The sequence below is a fragment of the Cygnus olor genome, chromosome 16 (assembly GCF_009769625.2).
Source record: "Cygnus olor isolate bCygOlo1 chromosome 16, bCygOlo1.pri.v2, whole genome shotgun sequence".
NCBI classification, from domain to species: Eukaryota; Metazoa; Chordata; class Aves; order Anseriformes; family Anatidae; genus Cygnus; species Cygnus olor.
In genome coordinates this window covers 6,968,976-6,981,340 of record NC_049184.1, presented here as the reverse complement: position 1 = coordinate 6,981,340, position 12,365 = coordinate 6,968,976, and the positions used below count along the sequence as shown (strand labels likewise).

Below are 12,365 nucleotides of genomic sequence, written 5' to 3'. Positions count from 1 at the left end.
TGTCTGCCGAGTCTTGCTTCCTGCTCTGTCGGTTAGTTATTGTAATGCACTTAGAGATTTGTATTTTCAACACTCTGCATGTCAGGCAATTTTTTGGTGAGATACAGGAAAGAGGAGTGAAAAAAAAAAAAAAAAAGCACGAGCATAAACGCATTCAGAGCACTTGTTTGAAACTCAAGAGGCTTAGATCTAGGCTTTTCTCTCTGAAAAGTTCAAACGTGCAGTTTCAGGTCCCCAGCTGAGTCTGATTCAATTTTGGACCTGCACTAGACTATCTAAATCTAATCCATAATTTACATACATGCACATATATGCCTAGGAAAGGTTGTAGAAAACCAGAGCCAGAAAGCAAAATAGTTAGTTCAGGCTAGAAGAGACAAAGTGTTCTCTGCAGCAAAGCAACTTTTTTGATGTGCTGTCCTCTTACAGCAATTTGCACTTTATTTCTAGGCAAAACTCAATTTCCAGGCTTTTTTGACAAATTTAAAGAATGTCAGAAAATGTGAGTTATGAGGACAGTTATTGCAACATAGAAAGCTATTCTTTTCAGAGATCTTCCTCCCGACTGTACCACTTTGAAAGTTAACACGTGCTATGTGGTAACTCATACAAAGTGGAGGTGAAATTTTCTCTGTATCCAACTATCTATCATTCCTTAAATCATTCAGTATTTCTTTCAATGACTGGATAATAGGATTTTCAAACTGAATTTTAGCCTAGGGGTATTAGTAAATAGGCTAATTAAGAAAGGATGAGAAAATAATGTTCCCATCTACCTTTGATTTATTTGAGGATGTGAATTTGATGTCAGCAGTTTTGTATTTTTGGCTTCAAGTAATAGAACACTCAAAAAGTCATCTGCTCTGTCAAGCATAGAGGTGCCTTGAACAAGCCTTATGAAGGCAGTTATTTCAGGGTCAAAAGTGAAATTGCAACAGGAATTCAGTTTCAAAAGGTATATGTTTTCTCTCTCTTTATTTGGAACTTCTCCATGTTCTGTAAACCGTTCTACTTTTGTGCTGTGATGGGCCCGTAAGTTTAAAGCTACTTTTAAAAATTGGGAAGAAAAGCTGTGAACCTCTCTGAGGTGCTACACGCACCAATGACAGCTTTGCACTCAGATCAATACGTGATCCAGTTTCCCTTTTATTTGGAAAATAAACCTCTTCATTTTTGTGTTTCTATCACTGTCTGCTTGGCCTCAGCTTTTGACTTTGAGGAACCACTTTTTTCTAATGCTAAGGGTCTGAAGGAATTCCTGCTTTGTATTCCAGGTTTGAAACTGGGAATGGAGAGGGATGCATACGTCATGATTGCAGAGAAGGGAGAAAAGCTGTACCAAATGATGATGAGCAAGAAAGTGAACCTTATCAAAGACAGGAGAAGAAAATTAAGTACTGTTCCCAAGTGCTTTCTTGGCAAGTAAGTGGCATTTGAATTGAAAAGCCCTTTTTGATAGCAATTAAAAGAGCGGACTCTGAATTTTCTGCGAATGGCATTGTGAGGTCAGATTAGATGTGCTTTGATGGAGCTTAATTGAAAAGGCCTAACCCCCATTACAATTTTTATTAAAATTAATCACCAATTTCTATTTTACGCTGTACAGTGACAGCTTCTTCTATTGTACAGTAACACATAACAGCTGTTTCAAATCCGCCAAAGGAGTGGTAAGAAAAAATACCTTAACTCCCACAAGCTCTGGGCTGTTAGTGGCCTAACCTGTATCCTCTCTTGTATGCAAGTAGATGCTGACCAAATAATGTTTAAATCCAGCAGAACTGTCCTGCTCTCAGGACTGAATATCCTGTTTGCCAGTGCAGCAGACAAAAACAAAAGGTTATCCATTAATTGCCCTTCCTTCCCTGTGGTCTCTGTAATGGCATTTTGCAGGCAGCACTCCTTGTTTACAGGGTGCCGAAATGATGTGTTGGCTTTCAGCATGACAGAAGATAGTCTAATAGCATAGGCTGGTAATATTGCTATATCAAAACCTCTTGTGGAGATTTGGCCAGGCTGAGGTGCCTACAGGTATCCCGATCTCTGACAAAAGCATTATTTTGGCTAATTTTCCAGCCTCCGCCATTAAAAACAAAACAAAACAAACAAACAAAAAAAACCCACCTCTGCTGATGTCTTTTAAGTTGCTTGTTAATGCAGTCCTGGGCAACTCAGTTGAGTGCAACTCAGTCAGTGCAATGCAGTCATGACTCACAGACTTTTCATATCATTCCTGGGGCTTCCCCTGAACAATGCTTTTTGGCTGTGACCTATTCATTTTTTTCAGATATTCCTGCCTAAGGGAGAAACTAAGGAGTGTGCTGGGATGTACTTAGTGGTTTTCTGGTAAATGCAGCTGAGAGTAACACTAAGGCCGCAAAAGTAATTTTTCTCTTGGCCTTTGGATATTAGATAGCATCTAATAATTCAAGAAATAAAATGTGGTTGTAGTGGAAAAAAAAGGCATGAACTACTTCTAACAACCTTAGAAATATCACGTGTTTATTTATAAGGCTGTTTATGGCACTAGTCTGCAAATCCTTTTTCCTAACCACTATTTGGGTGTACTGGCGTTGAGGCATGTGAACGGTGATACAGTCTGCAGTCTGGGAGTTGAAGCCAATATATGTAAATGATCTGCTTGCCATGCTTCTTTTCAGCACTGCACCAAATAGATTGCAAAGCCTTCACCTGTACTGAGCTTGTGATAGAGAGGATCTGTTAACCTCAGGAGGAGATTTCAGACATATCTGATCATATTGCGCAACCCTGGATCGGCTGGATTTTCCGTTGTATTTCCTGAGTAGAAACCTTGCTGTTCTCAGTCCCTTACTTTCAGGGGAAGAGCTGGGAATAGTGTCTTGACTGGCACGCTAGCCGAGAACTCAGCATGGCAGTATGAGAAGTGGGGATGCTCTCAGTTATACTGAGAACTGCTTAGAACAAGATGAGGAAACAAATCAAGTTTTGCCATTCACTTTGTGAGTTGATGCTTTTTTAGCAAGTCTAGCATATGCCAAAAAAAACCCACCCCTGAATATTTCTGGATCACACACTTTACAGTGTTTATAAAACTTTTGGAGCAAATGATGATTGATTTTGCTTATGAATCAAATACCACGGAAGTCTTAAAGTAGCTTTTAAGAAAACCATCCCATAGTGCTGAAATGTCAGAGCTGTGAGAGTACATCCGGTTCTTTTGTTTTTCCAGCGCTCAATTTCAAACTTTAAGATGACTGCCTTACATTTAGAATCCCAATAAGCTCCAGGGACACAGGTCCAAATGAATGACGCAGGAAAGCTAAAAGGTCAGCAATGTTCTGCTGCAGTTTAGGGCAGTTGTTTAAGTGCTATAAACTGTCATAGACCTATTGCACTTGATGGAAAATGTACAGCGACTGGGCATCAGCCTGGGCACCTAACGTGATTATGATCAGTGGCCAGCAGGTCTGGGATGGGGCACTCCACAGGGTGTATGTCTTGTATTCCCAGTAATTGATGTGGAGGACTATTCTTCTCCTTCTGCAGTTTATACTCTGTGTTTCAGCTTCTAAAAGCTTTGAGAAACAGTTCAGAATCACTGAGAAATTGAGAATGAGCTTTCCTTCTGAGATACAGGGCCTGACTCATCACTACAGTAGTCTGGCTTTAGGAGTTTTACTAAAATCTGCTGGTTTCCATGGGATTCCCCTCACACAGCTGAATAGATTCTGCTGCTTTTTCTACATTATGACAGTTACAGAGTAGCCCCTCAGCAAACCGAAGTTTTTGTTATTGAAGTTGTTGTTGCTGTTATTCTAAAGGCAAGATGTAAATACTACCTACAGCTTAGATGAGTCAGTTCTGATAAACATGAAGAGACTAAAAATACTTCATTTAGAGCCCACAGTTGGAGGCATGGATGCTGGTTTTGATAAGCAGCAATCCTCTGCAGATTGGCAAGCACCCAAGTGGTTTATTAAACTCAGATTTCCCATATGTTGTGCTACTTTTTATATTGCTTTTGTTCTTTTTTTATGAATTTAACACATTTCTAGTGTAATTAATAATTAACCTGGCAAACAACTCTGATCCCCCTAGGGCTTTGACAGTAATTGCAATGTCCATTTTTCTGTACTTACTGTTTCTAATTGAGTAACATCCTACATATTTATCCATTTCTGGCTTCTATTCTGCCCATGTGTGCAACTCTGCCCCTCACCAGAGAGAGGTTTTATTTCATGCTGCTTATGCAGACAGACCTAGCACCTTTTGTCTGTAAATTAGAAGCATCATTTATGTATCTCACCAGCAGCAGCTCCAGGAAATGGCCTTAAATTAACCTGTTAGGGGGACTTGTGCTGTTCTGTGCTTGAATTCAGTGAGTTTGAATCTTCTGTCCTAAGGCTTATTGTGATTCCATTTAAAGCCAACACACTTACAACACTGAGGGGGAAAAGAATCAGGGCCAGTGAAGAAAGGTGAGCGTATGTAATGAAGTCAGACCATGAACTCTGCTTGGATAGATAGCTTGGATTGAAGTAGCTGTTTTCTCTTCTGTGCATAAGGTTTTTAAGGTCATTAGTTAATCTTGCTTTCCTGCTCCCCTTCAGATGTCTGCATAAAGTAAGGATCAGCAGCAGCTTTATAGATTCATCAAGGTCTTCTTTCCTTTTGTGCGTCTGTTAATTATGATGACCTAAGGGGAGTGTTGGGAAAAGTCATGAACAGGAGATCTGGATATTCTGCAGAACATTTCTGCCAGAAATGTACGAAATTGAGCCGCACAGAAGAGTAATCACTCCTCACAACAGTTTTCACACATGCTTCAAGGACGGTGTCACCTGTGGTTGGCTGGGGGCTTGCAGATATTTGTCTGCTTATATTCATAGAGAAAAAGACAATTGTTTCTGTTCTGCTTTCCTTTGCAGTGAGTTTGTATCGTGGCTCACAGAGATTGGGGAGATAAGCAAACCTGAGGAAGGGGTCAACCTGGGACAGGCACTGTTGGAAAATGGAATTATTCATCATGGTGAGTGCTCCATGCCATAAAGAGATGCCAGATTTCAATAATGCCTTGGAAATGAGGGTGGAAAACTGACTGCAGCTGTTCATATGATGTTCGAATGCTTTTCTGTACTATACCCATCAAATGCTCAGTTGTTAGTGACTTTTGGGATTAATGGCAGTGGGCAAATTTATGTCATGAAAACAAGACTCACTGGGTATCCTAAAAGCATTTATGCCTGCAGTTGCTTGATTTCTCTGCAATATCTTTGTTGTCGTGTACACAGACTATATCAGGTATACATTCATTTATGTTTTGTGTGGTTGAAAATCTTTAGTGATCATTAATACAGCTTTCCATGTGGGACATCAACAATACAAATAGAAGTTCAGCAGTACTCTCTTAGAATGGAGCACAGGTAAAAAGGAGTGAGGGGCTCCAGATGCTGGGTCGTTCTTTCTAATGAGACTGCTTGTCTGAGAGAGAAGAGATGATGGAAGGTTTCTGTGGGATTTGTTATTTTCAGCTCATTTTGCAAAAGTCTCTCTCTTTAACATAGCAATGCATTATATTTCTTCATCGTACCCAGCAGATGACCTTGAAGTCATGTAGCGGTGGGTAGCACAGGACACTTGTTTGAAACTTTTCTGTGCCATCTGCCTTTCTACTAAACAAGGACTTTCTCCAGATTATGTCCTTTAACTTCAGGTATCTCCTGCTCTTTCCTGCTATTTTCACGTTTCAGTATGCAGACAGAGCAACACGTTCATATTTTATTTAAGCAGCAAATGTCCCAATTTCAATTTTCAGATGAGTTTAGCTGCAAAATGTACTTCAAAGGGATAAGGCATATAGGTCTCAAATCACCAATGGTCTGTATTTCCATACAATCTCTTGGAAACCAATTTAAATAGGGGAACCATTTAATTAGGCTGGTATTGCTTTAATCTCTTGGTATCACATCTCCATAAACTCATCTTTCAGGTGACAACAACACTGTTAAGAAATAATGTCTATTATCTTCTTTTAATTAACACAGAGAAATCTAATATTAGCAGCATGATAATCCTTCATACGCGTACACTTTTACTCCCAGTTACCTAGACATACTTTCTGGCACATTCAGACTTTGAAAGGCCAAAGACTGGAAGGAATTTGATGCTTACTTAGGTAACAAAATAATTTTTTTGCAAAAATATGTAGGGAGAAGCCTATCATGTCACATTCAACTGAGATTTTATATGCACGAGGTCACAAGCATTGAATGCTTTTAAGTACTTGGCCCTAACTCTGGCTCTGGAGAACTGGAACGCTCTGGCTTCAATGCGTAGGAATCCCCCTTTGAATGAATGCTACTCTTTTGCACTCACACCCTTACTTGCCTAAATTCTGAATGTGTACAGTTGCACCGTCAGTGCAAAAAGCTCTCCTGAGACTTGCTATTTCATGAGTGTTTACCCTGCTGCAACTTCATACTCTGACCCTTTCGGCAGTGTCCTCTTTATCTAAACACAAATTTACAGCTCAGAGGAAGTTGTGCTGTTATATCCACTGCTTCCCTCATTCAAACACACTGAGCAAGGCACATCTGATTGGTTTTAATGTTACCTTTACTTGGAGGTCCTGATGTTACTGTCCATAATGAGAGTTATTGCTAGACATTAGAAAGTATTTGCAATGCTGCATTTAGTTAAGGAAATACCCCTTGAAATCTCGATAAATCATTATAAGAGAAAGTTTCCCATTCTGTGTCTCCTCATGTATCAAGAACTTAAAACTTAAGCACCATCATGAAGCCCTTACCCCTCCTCTATATTAAGCAATATCTTTTATCTTTTGATTTCACTTGGCATAACATTACTGTCAGGTGAAAACTGCTGATCTTTCAGCCTGCCTGAGAAGCAGGGCCATAGAAGATTGCTGAGTGGCAGAGTGCTGAGCTCTGTGCATTTTATCACTCCATTTCCTCTATCTCCTTTTATTCTGTCTTTTTTATCTGGGACTGCTGATGTGCAAGTTCTGGTACCTGCCACAGACAGTACAAGTGATCAGAGCCTCATCTACTGTGTGCTGGCCACAAAAGACCAAAAGACACTTTCTGCAGACCTGGTTCTCAATGGGTTTCAGAACACAAAATCCAGAGCAGACAGACTCTCTAAGAAGTCAATAGCTAACACAGGCTAGAGATTCAACATATAGAAAAGTATATGCACCTGATCCAGCAAATCTTGTTTTACTCTGAAAAATATCACAAGTAGGAATCTTCATGACATATTCACAGACCGGTGTGTCTTCGGAATTTCTGGTTTTTGCCTTCTAAGCAATCGCTCTACCCACTCTGCAAGGGGCAGACTAAGTCTCAAACTGAATCCTGGTACTTCTGAGTTGGTCTAACCCAGTGCAATCCCTTGACTCAGGTTAATCGAACTCAGTCTAAGGTGCACCTTAAATAGTATAAATCCATATTGTCTCTCAGTTCATCAAACACTATGCCTATGCTGTGAAATACTGCATCCAAAATGGTAAAGGGTGCTCCAGCACAAAGGTGTAGCCACGGTTTTGTTCCATTGGCATAGGCAGAAAAGATAATTGTGACTAAGGTACCCTACCTTCATCTGCTCTCTGCTTGGGTTACTGTTCTCTAGATCTCCCCCTTCTTTACGTAGTTGTAACTGGTCTCCATTAAGTTAAGTTGTGAACAATGGCATTTCTACACAGGGTATTGTAAAATCTGGAAGATACTTTATTGCTTATTTTGAATTCGAATATTCTTTGGAACCTTACAGTTTTCACTTATTTATTAATCAGTGAAACAAATAGTTTCTACCACAAATTACTATCTCCACTATGAGGTTTTCACTTTAGAAATAGTTTACCTTAGAATGGAGCCAGGATAAACCTATGTCCAATTGGATATGGACTTCAACCCTCTTCTGATTTGGTCCATTGGATAAAACTGTTTGAAACTGGCTATGTTTTTTTAACCCTTCTGATTTCAGCCAATGCTCCTTTTGAAATGGTTGCTTATCACACTGCAATGTCTTCTGTGTGCTTGTCTTTATAGCCTGTTAGTACATAGCATGACCCAATGAATTTTAAGCTAGTCTACTGTAGAATAGCTATTCTGGTTGAAAAAGCAGTCTTTCAAAGTGCTATTTAATTTTTAGAAGGAACTCGGTACTAAATACAAGGACATTGGTAGAAGAATACTTCTAACAGCTGTAATTTCTCCCACCAGAATACTCCCTGCTTTTGGAAGTGCAGAACTTCAGGCAGCTGCAGAAATGGCTTTACTGCTGTGATAACTGTTGTGGGAATTTGCAGGCACTTTATTCAAAACTCAACAAAAAAAATCAGACAACCTCAATTGCCTTCACTAGGGTCATTTCCAAAGCTTTACATAAATTGAATCTGATGCAAAGGGAAGAAATTTCAACTTTACTGGAGCCATGGTATTATAGGAAACTGCTTTTGTTAGTGAAACTATTCAGAAGTGCACAGAAGCATATAAATCCACAAGGAGAGATATGAAAAGTTGAGTCTTCTCTTCAGAAAGGGACTGATACCAGTTAATCTCTAGGTACAAAAGTACCAGCTGGCCTATGAACAACATAGCAGGGGAGAAAAGACTGATTTTAATTATCATGCTGATGTTTTAGTTTCAGATAAGCACCAGTTTAAGAATGAGCAGGTGATGTACAGATTTCGCTATGATGATGGAACGTATAAGCCAAGAAGTGAATTGGAAGACATCATGTCCAAGGTTTGTTACCATTCTTGTGATTTGTATAAGAACCCTCAAATGAGTTTCGTCTGCCTCTAAATGCTGGTGAACTGTTGGATAGGAGATCCCTAATGCTGTTTACCTTTGTTGTATTCAGCTCTCCATACTAATGCCATAAGAGACATTCAGTCTAGAGAGAGGAAGCAGAGCTTAGCCATAAATAACAGTACACTTGTGACTGCACCCAAGACTGCTTTTTAAAATCCTAATATAGTAAAAAAAAAAAAAAAAAAAGAGGGTCTGAAAAAAATGGTAGGCCATAATGCAGAATGTCTGTTGAAAATGTAGGCATTATGGTTCAGGGAGATAGAAGACATCAATATTTAACTGCTGCTCCCGATAAGTGTATGTCAAATGAGTTCTGCTGACCCATATATGCCCATATATTATTTAATAAATTGGATTTCTTCTTATGGACATCAGTTCATGGGTTAATTGCTAGGAAGGATTAATGGAGAAAATGTTGGAATGGATTTGATTAGAGATAAAAGTGTATTTTTCAGTTTCTGGAGGAAGGGAAATAAGAATTGTTTAACAGAGGATAAAGGATTTGTTTTGGAAAACAGTTAATCAATAGATAATTCTGGCTGGGTAGAGACATCAGTGTCCAGGTTTTGCTAGCTGTAGCTAAACAGCATTTTTTGGACAAAGAAAAAACTGATAATATTGTCTATTTTTCCTTCTTCAGGGCGTGAGGCTCTACTGCAGACTACACTGCCTGTATACTCCAGTGGTAAAGTAAGTTCACCTTCGTGATCCCCTCACATACAGTATCTGGCTTTGTTAAAGGGACAACATGCTGCTATTTAAATCTTGCTTCTTTCTCATTATGAACTGTAATAAACACTTTTGTGGCTCTTTTACTTTCCTCCTATCTCCACAATTCAGCACTGTAGTTGGACTTGTGTTGGAGGATGTTTGAACTGGATTTTGGGAGAGTGAAAGGCTGGCGTTGCATTCTTCCTGGCATGTGCTTCCTCTTTCAGTTCACGAGAGCTATTAGCATGCCACAAGTTTATTTGTTTACTCTGGCATTTTCTGTGAGATAAAGTAGGTGTGATTAATGAGTGACTATTGATTCAGGGCAGATTGTGTAGTGTAGATGATGTATTATTTGGTTATAGAAAATGTAAACAGATGCTGAAGTGATGTGAGCAGATGCCAACGTGATGCTAGGATGCTTTCATTCAAAGTGCCCTAAACAAACAACAACCAATCAAAAGTGAAATAAAACATGAAATTGTAATATGAAAAAAAAATGAAAATCTTGAATGGAGTCTTCAGAACTTGGCTTTATATAAATGAATTCTAAAGAATAGAGGGAACTTACCTCTATTCTTTTATTACATTATTTTATTTTGTTATTTATTACAGTTACTTGCAGGTAGTTAACCCTCCCAGCCCACAGGAGATGATTTGCAATCATCGTTGCCTTACTATGACATCAGATGAACAGTTCTGGCCTGTAATGGAACCCACCTTGAACCATTCAGGTGTTCTGTTTAGGCGCCTATGACTGAGAATTGGGCATTTTTACTGAAGAGAATTTCATTTTTACATGGAAAAAATGGATGAGGAAGAATTCCCAAATTCAGCACAGCTTCCCTCTTGTCCCTGAGTTGAGCAGCTGAAAAGATAGTTACAGTTCATAAGCCATATCAATCATAAATTGTTTTTTGTTGTTGTTGTTGTTTGTTTTTGTTTTTGCCAGAATAGCCATTCTACAATAGTATAGATTTCAGTCAGCCTGAAGGGTAACGAGAGCAGGAAAGTGTGATGCAGCCCTGGTAGACAAAGTAGTGATGTATATGGATGTATGTGTATTTGCACACACACACACATTTCACTCCTTAAGATGGTAATTCACATGCAAATTAGGAATAACGGTAAGCAAACCTGAAGAAATGTCTCTGGCCTCAGGTTACCCGCAAAGTGAGAGGGATGTAGTCTTAAGCTTTAGGGAATCAGCAAAGAGAAAATTACTACCATAGGCCTGTCTTGTGGTGTTTTATCAATGTGCTGCTTTTGTAATAAATCTCAGCTGGAGAATCTTCTTATATCAGGAGTAATCTGTATTGTACATGTAGCAGCATGTAACTAAACTGTGTGTGACCAGTGAAAAATTGCACACACTCAGAATTTTTAGGATCCTTCAGGACAGACTGAACATTTTCAGTATGTTTGGGCTCTTCTTCCAGCCATTTGCTTTCCTACTCACCCTTCCTTTATTTCCTTGTTAGACATCTTTTCATGTCTTCTGTTCATATCTTTTTGCCTCTGACAAGCCTAACGTTTCAGGAGGTAGCTTTTTGCCAAAAGTTATTTGTGCAAACCCTTTGACTTTGTGCTCTGCCTTTGGACCACTGCTATATTTGGAATCTTCAGACTGCTGATGCCTGCAATCACGCTAACAGGGTGGGAAAGATCTTTTCATAGTGCAACGTTCCTTCTAGAAAATCAGGAAAACTGCTTGTAGTGGCTGATGCAAGTGCCAAGAGAATCTGGAGGAATCAAAGTTCACCATTCAATTATTTTGTGGACAGCCATGGAATATGTTTTTGCTTAGTTGTCCTCCCTTGTGGCTTGAGAGAATGTATGCAACTTTTGTCTTTATGTTTTTTTAAGCAGAGTCTGACATTAATGTACTTTGCGGACAAGGTATTGTACCCCACTTGCAAAAAAGCATGCTACTTTGAGGGATGATACATAAAGAATGTTAGATATAGAAGAGGTTCTGAATATGTCTCTGATCTACTTTAGGGCAATTTGTGAGGGCAGGAAAACTTGCTCCCTGTTTACATGTTTGATGGACAATATTTCAGTGTGTAGATGACATACAGCCTGTGGGGAACATTATATTTCTCTAGTTTCTGTGAGGCAGCAATGTTCTGCCAAAATTTCAATGGTTCCCACTTCTATATTTGACTGTTCACCTGCAGATCCTGGTTCTGGATGACATTCTGTGATACGTATTCCTCTCTTGTTCAGGCTAAATTGAAATGAGGGAAAAGTCAGTGAACTAACGTTGAAATATTCATCCTGGATAAGCATTTAAGAACAAGCAGTGAAAAACTGGCCTCGGACCAAGATCCTAATGCCAGTTTATTCAAAGCTCTATGCCAGCATCTCTATTAAAACATAGGGAGTTGCTTCTCACAATCTGGAAACCCCTACTCATTAGTACTCAATATTTTAATGCTTTCCTTTATTGTTCTGACATTTCAAAAGCACATTTTCTCAAGATAAGAGTGTAAGAGGGGAAGACTGCCCAGAAAACTCCCACAGTTTTGTGCTGGGCTTAGCACATTACTGGAAGACAAGGTGAAAAATATGTCTAAGCACTATGAGGAAAGCTTTTGTTCTGAGGATATATTTCTGGAAATGCTGTCATTTTTTTTTCCAAGTTTTGAAAGTTCTGTTTCCCTTTCTAATTTCTCACACCCTGCATTCTGCTTTTCTGCTGCATTTAATTACAAAAGAAAGTCACAGCATATTTTTATCTGTAGATGATTAGTGAAAGGGAAACATAGGTAGTACGAAGTTTAGATGGTGCTTTGATTTTAGATTTTTAGAAAAGAAGGAAGTATTAGATGGTGT

The 12,365-nt window shown here is 39.1% G+C and overlaps 1 protein-coding gene across 2 annotated transcripts in view; it reads left to right on the top strand.

The window, feature by feature from the left end:
- Nucleotides 1-12,365, top strand: part of PREX1 (phosphatidylinositol-3,4,5-trisphosphate dependent Rac exchange factor 1) — a 172,406-nt gene that overhangs the window by 109,865 nt on the left and 50,176 nt on the right. For both annotated transcript variants that reach the window (XM_040575794.1, XM_040575795.1), the window contains exons 10-13: nt 1,275-1,422; nt 4,908-5,008; nt 8,644-8,747; nt 9,457-9,506. In XM_040575794.1, coding sequence (XP_040431728.1) covers nt 1,275-1,422; nt 4,908-5,008; nt 8,644-8,747; nt 9,457-9,506 — 403 coding nt within the window. The remainder of the gene's footprint in view (nt 1-1,274; nt 1,423-4,907; nt 5,009-8,643; nt 8,748-9,456; nt 9,507-12,365) is intronic.